This window comes from Lycorma delicatula, chromosome 2 (assembly GCF_047948215.1).
Source record: "Lycorma delicatula isolate Av1 chromosome 2, ASM4794821v1, whole genome shotgun sequence".
Lineage (NCBI taxonomy): Eukaryota > Metazoa > Arthropoda > Insecta > Hemiptera > Fulgoridae > Lycorma > Lycorma delicatula.
This window is the reverse complement of record NC_134456.1, coordinates 146,447,943-146,464,322: the sequence shown is the minus strand read 5'-3', so window position 1 is coordinate 146,464,322 and position 16,380 is coordinate 146,447,943. Positions and strand designations below refer to the sequence as shown.

Sequence of the window (16,380 nt, the reverse complement as noted above, 5' to 3'; positions counted from 1 at the left end):
ACAAAATTCTTCTACCTCCATAATCTTTTCTCCTCCTATTTTCACATTCAGTGGTCCATCTTTGTTATTTCTACTACATTTCATTACTTTTGTTTTGTTCTTGTTTATTTTCATGCGATAGTTCTTGCGTAGGACTTCATCTATGCCGTTCATTGTTTCTTCTAAATCCTTTTTACTCTCGGCTAGAATTACCATATCATCAGCAAATCGTAGCATCTTTATCTTTTCACCTTGTACTGTTACTCTGAATCTAAATTGTTCTTTAACATCATTAACTGCTAGTTCCATGTAAAGATTAAAAAGTAATGGAAATAGGGAACATCCTTGTCGGACTCCCCTTCTTATTACGGCTTCTTTGTAATGTTCTTCAATTATTACTGTTGCTGTTTGGTTCCTGTACATGTTAGCAATTGTTCTTCTATCTCTGTATTTGAACCCTAACTTTTTTAAAATGCTGAACTTTTTATATCAGTCTACGTTATCAAATGCCTTTTCTAGGTCTATAAACGCCAAGTATGTAGGTTTGTTTTTCTTTAATTTTTCTTCTACTATTAATCTGAGGCCTAAAATTGCTTCCCTTGTCCCTATACTTTTCCTGAAACCAAATTGGTCTTCTCCTAACACTTCTTCCACTCTCCTCTCAATTCTTCTGTATAGAATTCTAGTTAAGATTTTTGATGCATCACTAGTTAAACTAATTGTTCTGTATTCTTCACATTTATCTGCCCCTGCTTTCTTTGGTATCGACTATAACACTTTTTTTGAAGTCTGATGGAACTTCCCCTTTTTCATAAATATTACACACCAGTTTTTATAATCTATCAATCGCTTCCTCACCTGCACTGAGCAGTAATTCTACAGGTATTCTGTCTATTCCGGGAGCCTTTCTGCCATTTAGATCTTTTAATGCTCTCTTAAATTCAGATCTCAGTATTGTTTCTCCCATTTCATCCTCCTCAATTTCCTGTTCTTCTTCTCTAACACTATTTTCTAATTCATTTCTTCCGTATAACTCTTCAATATATTTCACCCATCTATCAACTTTAACTTTCTTATTATATATTGGTGTACCATCTTTGTTTAACACATTATTAGATTTTAATTTATGTACCCCAAAATTTTCCTTAACTTTCCTGTATGCTCCGTCTATTTTACCAATGTTCATTTCTCTTTCCACTTCTGAACACTTTTCTTTAATCCACTCTTCTTTCGCCAGTTTGCACTTCTTGTTTATAGCATTTCTTAATTGTCGGTAGTTCCTTTTACTTTCTTCATCACTAGCATTCTTATATTTTCTACGTTCATCCATCAGCTGCAATATATCGTCTGAAACCCAAGGTTTTCTACCAGTTCTCTTTGTTCCGCCCAAGTTCGCTTCTGCTGATTAAAGAATTTCCTTTTTAACATTCTTCTTCTACATTTTCTACCTTATCTTTTTTACTCAGACCTCTTGCGATGTCCTCCTCAAAAAGCTTTTTTATCTCCTCTTCCTCAAGCTTCTCTAAATTCCACCGATTCATCTGACACCTTTTCTTCAGGCTTTTAAACCCTAATCTACATTTCATTATCACCAAATTGTGGTCGCTATCAATGTCTGCTCCAGGGTAAGTTTTGCTGTCAACGAGTCGATTTCTAAATCTTTGCTTAACCGTGATATAATCTATCTGATACCTTGCAGTATCGCCTGGCTTTTTCCAAGTGTATATTCTTCTATTATGATTTTTAAATTGGGTGTTGGCAATTACTAAATTATACTTCGTGCAAAACTCCATAAGTCCCCTCTTTCATTCCTTTTGCCCAGCCCGTATTCACCCACTATATTTCCTTCCTTGCCTTTTCCAATGCTTGCATTCCAATCTCCAACTATTATTAAATTTTCATCTCCTGTTACGTGTTTAATTGCTTCATCAATCTCTTCGTATACACACTCTACCTCATCATCCTGATGGGCGCTTGTAGGCATATAGACCTTAACAATCGTTGTCGGTTTAGGTTTTGATTTTATCCTTATTACAATGATTCTATCGCTATGCGTTTTGAAATAATCTATTCTCTTCCCTATCTTCTTGTTCATTTGCCCATTATACACAATGAATTTTAAAAACTCTAAATAAAGACAAATAGTTGTGACAAACGTTTTGTGTATTGAGTAATTTAAAATCCTGGAACAGAAAGATTTTATTTAATCAATATGAAATCTAATACCAAATCACGTGTTTCTATTTATACATAAATTTTATAAAAATATAAATCAAACTGTGAAATATTTCCTAAAGAATTTTTTATCTAAGTGGAGATTCATTTATATCTCAACATCTGAACTTAAGTGATGGAATAAAATCTTAATTTTCACAGCTATCCATTGCTTGAACTCCTACTTCCAAGACATTTTTCTTGATTACAAAAGACAAGACTGTAATACAGACAACCCACCCAAAATTACTTGATTAGTGCCATTTGTTTTGATAATATAACTACCACAGTATTTTCTAAAACTGTTAAATATGAGCATTCAGAGTCATTATAAAAAACACTTACATGTGTCAGTCATCCCTGATTAATCTAACTAGATTTCACGATTACATCCATCCAATATGATGAACAATTACATCACTAATGTTAATGCAAGCAGTCTTTATGTTAAAGAATTACATAGTGATAATTTAGTGCCTCTGCTTTAGTCTGAAACTTTTCATATCAGTAGTTCTACCACTGAGATGTTAGAAGGTCCGCAGCTTAATCTGGGTTAACCTCATTACTGAATAAAAACTTTAAAAAATATAATTCTGTCAAAAGGAAAAAAATAATAAGACAAAGGAGAAATAACTACATTTAAATTGATATCGATAATAAAAATAACATATTTTATAATACACAGTTATGACACAATATTGTATACTGACATTGTAACAGAAATTAGTACCTTTAGGAATGTCTAACTAAATCCTATTCAAAGTTTTACTTGAACTTTTATATATTTAAAACCAAAGAACTGAATTTCAATAACATTAATGAGAAAACTTAAAATTAGCTAATGATAAATCAATAACTGATTATACTTACTTGCCCAACCATCATCATACGGTTCTGTTGCTAATGGACATTTTAGTGGAAAATACTGAGTACAACCATAGAGCATAAATAAACACATCACAAGCAACATCAATAAGTAACCCATAAAATGCCTATGATTCCTGGCACCTTAAACACACAAAAATCTTACTTTAAAAAACCTAATGATACTCAATATGTACATATATTTTTTCCTGCAAAACTAAACATGTATTCATCTTCAATAGTGACATACTTATAAAGAAGATTTTTGTAATAATGAAATTCAAGAAAAATAAAGGTGATATTGAAAAAATGTCTGTTTTTTATTTAATATCAAACATAGAAATAAATGGAAAAAATGAATTATATGAGATATGACAATTAAGTAATGAAACTGATACAATGACTCACCTTTTTTATACATATTAATTACACATATTCAATTTAATCCTTTATTTGCACTAACACATCGTTGCAGCATTATTCTCCACTGGTTGAAGATATTGAGCAGTCAGTTTGTCAGTTGTTTTTCATTTTTACTGCATCAATCAATTCAAAACATGTTCCTTTAAGTACAAATTTCACATTACGAAAAGTTGCATGGTACCACATCTACAGGATGTTCCAATGTAGTGTGTTTTGTCAGCCAAAAACTGCTTCAAAATAGCTGTGTGAATAGGCACATTGTTCTGATACAAAATGAAACCATTTTCCAGTATGGTCAATTTTTTCTGACTTTCTCTCAACTGTCAAAATTTTTTTCTAATAATGCTAGTTGACTGTTGTGCCTTCTGGAATATATTCTTCCAACATTACAGCCCTGACATAAAAAAAAACAAAAGTATATCTTTGAATTTGAACTTGCTTTGATAGGCATTATTTTATTTTTGGTGATGATGTTTTTCAGGATCACACTAGAAGATCAAGATTTCATATTCATAAGTAATTATTTTTTGAATCGAGTTGAATAGCATCAACTCTAAGCATCATTGTGTTACTGCAGTAACACAACAGTACTTATATCAGTGCAAATTTCCCTGTGATGTTCTTTTTTTTCTCGGGTGTGAGAACCCTAGGGACCATCTTGGCTCAAGCTTTTTTCTTGTGATCCTAAAATAAAATTTTAGGTTAAGCTTTTGTCAATATTCATGGCAGTAGTATTCTAAATAGTCAACAGTATTCTAAAATAATCTAGCCAATTTTTTTCTATGTTCTCTTGTTTTTGAAGCGGAAGGTTATCAGAATTTCATTTTCTTCCATGTTCTGTTGTCCTTCACAATCTTTTGTTCCATTCCAACATATCAAAAGACATGAATTTTTCCCCATAAGCTTCAGAAAGCATTTGAAAACATTTCATTAGAATTCTGTTTAATTTTACAAATATTCCAAATTGACACATTGCTCAGTTTTTAAAATAAGCATTATTTTGGCAGAAAACAACTGCGCTAAACGACTCACAATCAACTGAATGACAGAGTATTGATGTCTGTAATGATGATTTAGACATGTCCAACATCACTTCCACAGAGCTCACAATCAATTGTAACAGCTATCTCTAAGAAGAAAGAAATACAATCTTTTATTTAACAAAAACCTAGGTATTTAATACGAGGTATTAAATACTTTTGGTATTTAATTTTTTCAAGGTATTTAATAAATACCTCGTACAAACCTTTTTCGCTTTTCTACATAATTGCTGAATCAGATAAGTATCTATCCCAGTAATAAACTAGTTAACAAATGCGTCTTATAAAAGTTTATTCTAGTTCTCAAAATAAAAAAATACATTGTTTCTTTCAGTTTTTTATTGTCAGCAAAATGCACTAATCTGGGATGTTCCTTTAACTTTCTAAATAAGTAAAATTACATAGGGACTGTCAGGCTGTATGACAGAAGAGTCATAGTGTTTCCTATACCAATACAATTTTAAAATAGAGGCAGTAGTTTCTATTTTTTTTTTTGCCTTCAGTCATTTGACTGGTTTGATGCAGCTCTCCAAGATTCCCTATCTAGTTCTAGTGGTTTCATTTCAGTATACCCCCTACATCCTACATCCCTAACAATTTGTTTTACATATTCCAAATGTGGCCTGCCTACACAATTTTTTCCTTCTACCTGTCCTTCCAATATTAAAGCGACTATTCCAGGATGCCTTAGTATGTGGCCTATAAGTCTGTTTCTTCTTTTAACTATATTTTTCCAAATGCTTCTTTCTTCATCTATTTGCCGCAATACCTCTTCATTTGTCACTTTATCCACCCATCTGATTTTTAACATTCTCCTATAGCACCACATTTCAAAAGCTTCTAATCTTTTCTTCTCAGATACTCAGATTGTCCAAGCTTCACTTCCATATAAAGCGGCACTCCAAACATATACTTTCAAAAATTTTTTCCTGAGATTTAAATTAATTTTTGATGTTAACAAATTATATTTCTGACTGAAGGCTCGTTTCGCTTATGCTATTCGGCATTTTATATCGCTCCTGCTTCGTCCATCTTTAGTAATTCTACTTCCCAAATAACAAAATTCTTCTACCTCCATAATCTTTTCTCCTCCTATTTTCACATTCATTGGTCCATCTTTGTTATTTCTAATACATTTCATTACTTTTGTTTTGTATTTGTTTATTTTCATGCGATCGTTCTTGCGTAGGACTTCATCTATGGTATTCATTGTTTCTTCTAAATCCTTTTTACACTCGGCTAGAATTACTATATCATCAGCAAATCGTAGCATCTTTATCTTTTCACCTTGTACTGTTACTCCGAATCTAAATTGTTCTTTAACATCATTAACTGCTAGTTCCATGTAAAGATTAAAAAGTAATGGGGATAGGGAACATCCTAGTCGGACTCCCTTTCTTATTACGGCTTCTTACTTATGTTCTTCGATTATTACTGTTACTGTTGCTGTTTGGTTCCTGTACATGTTAGCAATTGTTCTTCTATCTCTGTATTTGAACCCTAATTATTTTAAAATGTTGAACATTTTATTCCAGTCTACGTTATCGAATGCCTTTTCTAGGTCTATGAACGCCAAGTATGTTGGTTTGTTTTTCTTTAATCTTTCTTCTACTATTAATCTGAGGCCTAAAATTGCTTCCCTCGTCCCTATACTTTTCCTGAAACCAAATTGGTCTTCTCCTAACACTTCTTCCACTCTCCTCTCAATTCTTCTGTATAGAATTCTAGTTAAGATTTTTGATGCATGACTAGTTAAACTAATTGTTCTGTATTCTTCACATTTATCTGCCCCTGCTTTCTTTGGTATGATGACTATAACACTTTTTTCGAAGTCTGACGGACTTCCCCTTTTTCATAAATATTACACACCAGCTTGTATAATCTATCAATCGCTTCCTCACCTGCACTGCGCAGTAATTCTACAGGTATTCCGTCTATTCCAGGAGCCTTTCTATCATTTAAATCTTTTAATGCTCTCTTAAATTCAGATCTCAGTATTGTTCCTCCCATTTCATCCTCCTCAACTTCCTCTTCTTCCTCTATAACACCATTTTCTAATTCATTTCCTCCATATAACTCTTCAATATATTCCACCCATCTATCGACTTTACCTTTCGTATTATATATCGGTTTACTATCTTTGTTTAACACATTATTAGATTTTAATTTATGTGCCCCAAATTTTTCCTTAACTTTCCTGTATGCTTCGTCTATTTTACCAATGTTCATTTCTCTTACCACTTCTGAACACTTCTCTTTAATCCACTCTTCTTTCGCCAGTTTGCACTTCCTGTTTATAGCATTTCTTACTTGTCGGTAGTTCCTTTTACTTTCTTCAACACTAGCATTCTTATATTTTCTAGGTTCATCTATCAGCTGCAATATATCGTCTGAAACCCAAGGTTTTCTACCAGTTCTCTTTGTTCCGCCTAAGTTCGCTTCTGCTGATTTAAGAATTTCCTTTTTAACATTCTCCCATTCTTCTTCTACATTTTCTACCATATCTTTTTTACTCAGACCTCTTGCGATGTCCTCCTCAAAAAGCTTCTTTACCTCCTCTTCCTCAATCTTCTTTAAATTCCATCGATTCATCTGACACCTTATTATTCTTCTATTATGATTTTTAAATTGGGTGCTGGCAATTACTAAATTATACTTCGTGCAAAACTCTATGTCAGTCCACTCTTTCATTCCTTTTGCCCAGCCCGTATTCACCTACTATAATTACTTCCTTGCCCTTTCCAATCTCTAACTATTATTAAATTTTCATCTCCTTTTACGTGTTTAATTGCTTCATCAATTTCTTCGTATACACACTCTACCTCATCATCATCATGGGCGCTTGTAGGCATATAGACCTTAACAATCGTTGTCGGTTTAGGTTTTGATTTTATCCTTATTACAATGATTCTATTGCTATGCATTTTGAAATATTCTACTCTCTTCCCTATCTTCTTGTTCATTATGAAACCTACTCCTGCCTGCCCATTATTTGAAGCTGAGTTTATTATTCTAAAATCACCTGATCAAAAGTCGCTTTCCTCTTCCCACCGAACCTCACTAATTCCTACTACATCCACATTTATCCTATCCATTTCTCTGTTTAAAGTTTCTAGCCTACCAACCTTTTTTAAACTTCTAACATTCCACGCTCCGACTCGTACAATGTTATTTTTTAATTTTCTGGTGACCCCCTCCTTAGTAGTCCCCACCCGGAGATTCGAATGGAGGACTAGTTTACCTCCGGAATACTCACTGCTATATGAAAATGCAGAGAGCTATATTTTCTTGGAAAAAAGCAGCTGTAGTTTTCCACTGCTTTCAGCTGCGCAGTACTCAGAGGACTGAGTGATGTTGATATGGCTGTTTAAGTCGTCCTGACTCATGCCCCTAACAACTACTGAAAGAGCTGCTGCCCTCTTTCAGGAATCATTCCTTAGTCTGGCTCTCAACAGATACCTCTCCGATATGGTTGCACCTTCGGTCCAGATACTCTGTATCACCAGCCCCTGAGTATTCAAGCCCCCTCACCAACAGCAAGGTCTCATGATTCATAGAGGAGTAGTTTCATATCAGAGAACAATTCTGTATGAAAATCTGCCTGAATGCTTATATTTTAATTCCTGAAGATTTCTACTTTCATTAGAGTGTTAGTAATAATAGTCATAACTTGCTTTAACAACAAGAGTAACACCTACAAAAAATATAAGTATTGAATGTAGACTATCAAATATGGATACTGACCACTCGTGAACTATTGACACTAACGATCCAGATTCCTGATATCCATGATATCTGGTTCATGTTTAAACTAATTTTCCATAAAATTTCATAATTTTTCCCAATGTAAATCACATTAAAAAGATATACAAACAAGATGAACAAACACAAACAAGGAGTATACATTTTAATAAGATGCCACTCAATTTGAAATCTTGCACTGAGCTCAATAAATTATTTGACACGGAAGTTAGCAAATATTATTTCGGACTTTCCTTCACCACTTGATTGAGAAGACATAGCCATAGTGGCAAATTTGTAATTTAGAATTATATTACTTTTTACAAACATCCTTCGTTTTTGTGTCGGTAACAGTAAAATTTTTAATATCTGATTATTTTACGTTATTGTTGTTAATTAATTTTTTTTATTATGCCTTCATGTTTTTAAGGCATAACGAATAGTTTTTAAGAAGTAAAATAGTACTAATTACATTCAGTTCTAACTAATGTACAATTTAAAAATATGATTCTATGAGTAGTTGATGATTTATCTTTGAAAATTTCAGTATTATAAATGAGAATAAGGTATGGTTGAATTAAGGTTTAGTTAGATAGATATATACTGATAACACATGGTGTGATGTAATAACCACAACATTCTAATCACACTCTTCTTGTATCCTCTACGCGAAAGGCAGGAATGCAGCACTAACAGAAATCATTCTAGCATAGGCCAGAAAGAAATGGGAAAATATAAAAAAAAATATGCATAGAAGAAAAAACACCAGTTCATTAAATCACTCCAAAACTGTTCTTACTACTGTAAAATAAGAAGTGTAAATAATTAAAAATATTTTCTCTTAATTACTAGTATAAATAAGAAGAAAATAAAAATAAAAATTCTTTAACTTTGAAAACCAGTTTTAATTAAATGAATAATATAACTATAGATGAACTTACAAAAATAAAAATCTAACAAGAAATAAATATTACCAGTTTTATAAAACTAATATCATCTAAATATTAAGAAAACCAAGTAAAAATATTTAAAAACCAAAAAGAAAAGTTAAAATGAAAAAACCTTGCTTTAAATTAATTTAATGGTAGAATTTTTGACATTTCAGGAACAAATTACATTAAAAAACTCAAAGTTAATTCTTAAAAATAAATAAATTGAAGACCATGAACATACCTATGCAATTGCCAACCCATGGGCAATGATGATCAAATTTAGCAACGCAATGATTACAAACTGAACAGTGTTTAGACCTAATTGGTTTGCGAACAAGACAGGAACTACAAAACCACTGTGGTTCAAAACCTCCTCTTTCTGCTAATTCAATTATTGTCTATAACAAAAATAAAATAAAAAGATGATGGAGAAAATCAAAATTATTAATTAAAACTACAATTTAAATTTTACCTTAATAAATAAAATATTCTGTAAAAAAAAATTTAATCTTAATTACTCCGATAGAACACTTTTTTGTTAATATAAAAATTCATACGTGTATAAATCTGAGATACAGTTAAGTTAAGCAAAACCATCTCATCACTTGCCTGCAATCATTTCAACTGAAATTTAACCTAATATCTAGCTTTTGTTATATACAACCAAACCATTGTTTTAATGGATTCCCACTTCATGCGGGAATCTATTCTTTCATTCATGAAAGAATGATTTCATTATAAAAATGGAATCATTCTTTCAAACTTCTGAGTTCCAGCATTTTTCTCTCTATCTTCTTTCATCATTTAATTTTCTCTGATTTACTAATGGTGATGTACTAAGTCTTCTTCTATTAACATACTTTTGAACAACCTTTGCAACGTTAACTTATATGCATGCATTATTTATACCATAGATGATTAGAGTGCAATGCCATAATTGAAATAACAGGTTTCTAACACAAAAAAACAATTCCTTGAAAATAATTGAAAAATTAAATGTAAAAATAATTATAAAAAAACACCCTAAATGAAAAAAAAAAAAAAATTTTTTTTCATTTACTTTACTTACTCTAAATTTCTGATCCTGTGTATTAGCAACAACTCCAGGATCTCCTCTCCATGACTTGAGAAAAAAATTCCAGAGAAGTAATGAACATGTAAGGAACAACAGTGATTCAAGAAAGTCAACAGCTGGAGCTACTATTACTAGCCATGTAAAGTACATCCAGAACTGCAAATTTTCATAAAAAAATATATATATTTGAATACCCTGATTCTAATAAAAGAATTATTCTTATTTAATATACTGTAACTATCTTTATCCTTATTGTAATTCTAATGCAGTAATTCCTGACAAAGAAACAAAACTTTACAAAAACTGGTTTATATTGTGTAAAGAAAAGAGAAACTGGCCAGAGTTAATGTGGGACAACTACCAGATCAGATTTTAAGAAAACACACTAATCTGTAAATTTAAAAGACTGGGTAACCAAAAACATTATGATTCTGCAGGTTTGGGGCTATTAACCATTTATAAATCTGTACAACACAGCTTAAAAATAGAGTTGTTTTTTTTTCATGATAAAATGAAAATTGACAACTACATATATAATGAGTGCAAAGAATGAAAACAAGAATTTAAACAGATAGACTGTCAACAATTTAATGAATAGTTCTGTAGAGCCTGCATTTTTTCAAAAAAAAAAAAAAAAAAAAAAAATCACTGAAAATGTATAATTAGTATTTATGTATTAAACACTGACTCTAAATCTTATGAAATGGTTATTTATTGTAAATTTTATCATTTTAAAAACCAGATTTTTCTTTTTTTAAGCTTTCTACTTTAATATAAAAAGTTTTATTTGAAAACGTGTATATATACTATATACACAAGTATGCAATACTTAATAAAGCATTTGGTTTAGTTAGATACAGTTACAGATAGGTGTGTAAACATTGGAAACCTTCCTACAAACAGAAAATTAGTTGTGAAGTAACCAGTTTAACCTTCTGTCACTTGGGCAAATTTTTATAAGTTACGTGCCTGTTAGATTTTATCAAACATATTCTTTTTTCATTCTTATAGTATTTTTTTAAATTGCACTTTCCTAGTGTTATTAATACTAATATTTTTGTAATACTAATATTTTAGAAGGTAAACACACTTATAAGAAAAAAAAATGAAATGAGTGCTGATAATATGGTTTTAAAATTTTTGATTTTTTTACAATTTTTAAATAGTATTCAAATGTATTACCTATTTGATAAAATATAAAGAAAACAGGAAAAAAATCTCTTACAACTGGTTTGAAATATTGTTGTAAAAAATTTTACTGGAGAAATATTTTGATAACATTTATTGCAAATTAATTTTTAATGTTTTTTGTAGAGAAACATTTTAGTGTTTTTGGAGAAATTTTTTTTGTTTTGTAGACACATGTGATTGTTGCTATTTTTTTTTCTTCCAATTCTAAACAAGATAAGATTTCGTATGGAGTTGGCTTTTCAATTTTTTGTTTTACTTTTTCTGCAGGCCATTTTCTTTATAAAAAAATGTTTTATGTCTACTGACATGACAGCATAGAATGGTCAGATGTTCTTTCATCACATTCAGTGATAGGTTATGAAGAAAATTTCTTCTCAGTGGGGGAAAGTCATCAGATTTTAATACAACATTTATTCCTTTTATAAATACAATTTTGCACTATTTTCATCACAATACAAAAATCTGTGTTGAGTGATACACCTACCTGTAAATCTAACCTGTAGACTACATTCTTTAAATGTAAATCTAGCCTATGCATTCTAAAAAGTAGATACTTCATCTAAGCTAGATATCTTGTTAGCAATTTTGGTAACACTGTCATTATTGTTAGTCAATGTTATTCAGTAAAACATTGGATTATAAATAATTCATGTGCAATGCATTTTTACAATTTAAAATCCTGCTGAGGAAAAAGTTTATTCTGTAATATGTTTTCTCAACTCAAAAGGCAAATGCCCAACAGAAATTTATAGACAAATCAGATTTGTGTATGTATGGCAATATGACCTGGAATATTGTGGCATCATGAACTTTCACAAAGAAAACACTGATGTGCACAATGAATAAAGAAGCAATTAACTGAATTTTAACTGGTGGACATAAGAAAAAGTGGTACTTACGTATTAACGCCACCGCAGCTACAGCTTTATTTAAAAATAAAGTAATCAATCGGATTTCGGTGGTAAATGGGCCGATAAAGAGTTTAACAAAGTTCAAAACAGTCTCTTTATTAATTTTAATAAATGGTTATTTATATTATAAATATAATTTAACCAAACTTAATCTACGCTCGCTTCCCTCACTAACCTTGACTAATAAGGAGTGTTTTGATTATTTAAATAATAAATAATTGCAATTTTGACTGTTCATTTTCCACCGAAATCCGATTGACTACTTTGTTTTTAAATAAAGCTGTAACTGCGGTGATGTTAATACGTAAGTACTGAAAAAGTGAATGTGTTGTGTGCTCATTTTGCAATGTTCTGAAGAAGAAGGAGATAAGTTGCTGGACTCTTACTGTGACGGAGATGAAACCTGACCATACTCTTGAATCAAAGCAATAATCAACACAACGGTGTAGTATGCATTCTCCAAATAAAAAAATTCAAAACACTGATTTCAAGCAAAAAAAACCGCTTCAGTTTTTTGGGACAGATAGTGTTTGTTCTCCTGATTGAATTTATGGTTCAAGACAAACCAAATACTATCAATTCATACTGACATGACTGAGATATTTTCAAGACACTTAAAGAAATAGGCATTTTCAAAGCGAAAGGAGAATGCTGATAAACGGTGTCTTTCTGCTTCATGACACTCGTCTCTCCTACTCTTGACTGTCGATATGTTATTTTTAATCATTCACCACAGGATGTACCTTGTATCAAGTAATTTTTACTTGTTTCACATTAAAAACTTTCTCACTAGAAAAGTTCAAGATAAGGATAAGTGAAAGGAAAGGTCATAATGTAGTTCAAATGAGTTTCAGCAAATTTTCATGACTTTGCAACACCATATAAATGCATTTTCAAATTTTATATATTAAAAAAATACACAGATTTAAAATACACATTGCCAAATTGTGTTAAATGAACTCAAAAATATGTTTTTCTCTTTATCAGTAAAATTAGCCATATTTATATGTAACAACAAAATATTACAAAAATTGATTTAATAATTTATGAAAATATAAATTTACCTTAGTAGCTAGGTAAACAGCCATTGGAAGGACATTCATAAGTCTATCATCAAATAGGTAACGATCAGCAAAATAAAGACAAATATAACCAACTATAAATATACCAATCTTAACAGGATAAAGAAGATCTGCCTGTAGAGTTTCACCCACACCATAGAACACAAGAAATGGTGTTCCTATCATACACCAATAACGTAACCTCTGCAATAAAAAAAAAGAAATGAACTACTGGTTAATGGCTTTTCCAGGATACTAATTTATACCTAATCTTAATAAACAGAAAGAATACTAAAAATCTTAAACAGCCCTTATAGAAATAACATAATTCAAGAATTTTGTATAAAAAAACCATTAGTATATTATTTTTGTTTTGCACCTTACAAAGACGATTTAATTCCAGTAATATCTTTTTCAAATTTTTTTTCTATAAATTGAATAATTTTTCTAAATTATAATTTTTTTTAGATTAACCATAACAAAAGAGTAAAAAAAAAGATTACTAAAATGAAAGTATCAGATCAGATTCAATTCCTGGTAAGGATCTTGCTTCTCAGGATATTCCTATCAAAAGAAATAGAAACAATTTCAGATCACAACCCATGCAATATACAAAGTATATCATGAAGTTCTCCTGGGACTTTCATAACCTATTTTACTCATGAAAATAATGGAAAAAGTTCATATGAAAACGTATCCTAAATGCTCTGTTTGCAAGTTACGACTAGTGAAAGATTTCGCTTAGATTTCGGCTATCCCCATGAAATTTCATACTGAAATTTTTAGCACACTAATTAAGGAGCAGATATAGTTATTTCTTATGATTTTGGACCTGAAAAATTGAATAAAATAGGTCCCTGAAACATGTATGCAGTAGTTTTGAGAAACTGGGGTGAAAACCATTAAATTAAATTTGAAGAACAATAACTCTGTTGAATGGTTTATAAACACATAAAACTTTTAAACAAAAGCTGTAGAAAATTTAATTCTAAAAAAAAAGATAAATTAAATAAAACAAACAAAATTTAAAGAAAAATTGAATTTTATTTAGAAATAGTATATTACTAAATTTGTCATTAAAGTACTTATTTAATGTAAAAAAAAACAAAATTATTTTTTGGTGATGTGAAAAATTTGTAAAAATAGAATTTACTGTTAAAAACTGCGATTAAAAATTAAAAAAAAAAAAATGGAAATTATTCAAAAATTGTAAAATAAAAAATACTTAAGACAATAATTTTTTTATTAACGACAAAAATACAATCAACTATTTGAAAAAATATATTTCAAAGTTAGCAATAAAATAATAAGAACTGATCAACAATTCACAATACTGTATTAGTATTTAAATAATTCTGTAAGGTACATTAATTAAGCATATTGGGTACTATGATCTGTGCTGTCGTTAGCAATGTTTTTCTGGGAATTTTTGTTTAAACATGATCAGTTTTATCATTGAAGTAATGCTGTACTTATTGACAACAGAGGAGTATGCTGATATGGTATTCATTTTAAGTATTTGTAACGGTAATGCTGCAGTAGAATGTGAAGTACATTTTCTGAATCACAAGATTCAAGATCCCAAAATAATCAGCGCAAATTTTCACAATCTTAGGGAAGCAGGATCAATATCAACTATTCGTTAGCTAAAACACAATTTGTCTAGCACGATATTGTTGTTGATGAAATTATTATCGATGCAGTTCAGGCATTAATACACAATGTCTTTCTAAGCAGATCAGAGTTCTGCATTCGTGAACTCGAAACCATTCTTGATGGTTTCGAGGAAACAAAACAAGTTATATCCTTATCATAACAGACAGCTGAACATCTACACCCAGGCAATTGTCCACTTTGCTAGGAGTTCTGCAACTGGTAGAATATAAATATAAAACTTTATTTGTATGTTTTGTTTACAAACGAGATAAATTTCACTCAAGGTGGCATCAATAACTTATGCAATTGGCATACCTGAGCAAAAGTAAATCCTCATGAAATGGTGGAAGGCAATTTTCAATACTGATTTAGCATCATGTATGGTGCAACCTTCTTTACAATCAGCTGTTTGGACCGTTCATATTATCTGGCCGCTTAAATGCTGAGGTCTACTTGCACTTTCTTCAAGAATTGCTGCAGCTACTAGAAGATGTTCTAGTGCTGAGATGTAAAGTATACTTCTAGGACAATGGCACACCTCCCCACTGCTCTTGTGCTGTTTCCACTCACTTAAATCATCATTTACTTGAGAAATGGATCGGTCATGGAGGTCCACATTCCTGACCACCAAGATTGCCTGATCTAACACCTTTAGATTTTTTCATCTGGGGATGGATGAAAAAAATTATATACAAGACAAGAATACATTCTAATGAGGAAACTGTCTGCATTATGTATGCATGCAGCTAAGCAACTTAATTAAAGACAGCCCTGAAAAATTAAAAAGAGCAACAAAAGCAATACAAAAACATGCTAAGAAATGTGCTGAAAATGGCGAGCTCATTTTTGAAAATTTGTTATACTGGTACTAATTCACTTATACTAATAAAATTCACTTTGGTCTAATGTACTGCTTCTAAATAAAATTCAAATTTTTCTAACTTTTTTCTGTTACATTCAATTTATCTTGCAACATTTTGTTCAGAATTAAATTTTCTACAAGTTTTATTTAAAAGTTTTACGTATGTTTTACCCATTTAACAAAATTATTGTATACAAAACATAAAAAAAAAAAAAACAGCTTATTTTTACCCAATTTATTTATTTTCACCCCAGATTTCTCAAAAACTACTGCTGAAACAGTTCTGGAACCTTTTTTATATGATTTTTCAGGTCAAAACTGTAAAAAATTACTAATCCTGCCCCTTAATTGGCATGCTAAAAAATACAGTAAGTCCTTATTTCACCGAGGTAGCTGAAACCTGAGCAAAATCTTTCACTAGCCGTAACTCA

At 30.7% G+C, this 16,380-nt stretch overlaps 1 protein-coding gene across 3 annotated transcripts in view; it reads right to left on the bottom strand.

Annotated features, from left to right (window-relative positions):
* The window catches only part of Hip14 (palmitoyltransferase Hip14), a 133,944-nt gene that overhangs the window by 81,927 nt on the left and 35,637 nt on the right, over nt 1-16,380 (bottom strand). For all 3 annotated transcript variants that reach the window (XM_075356409.1, XM_075356408.1, XM_075356410.1), the window contains exons 7-10: nt 13,435-13,635; nt 10,263-10,424; nt 9,435-9,591; nt 3,064-3,201 (exon numbers count right to left, since the gene is read on the bottom strand). In XM_075356409.1, coding sequence (XP_075212524.1) covers nt 3,064-3,201; nt 9,435-9,591; nt 10,263-10,424; nt 13,435-13,635 — 658 coding nt within the window. The remainder of the gene's footprint in view (nt 1-3,063; nt 3,202-9,434; nt 9,592-10,262; nt 10,425-13,434; nt 13,636-16,380) is intronic.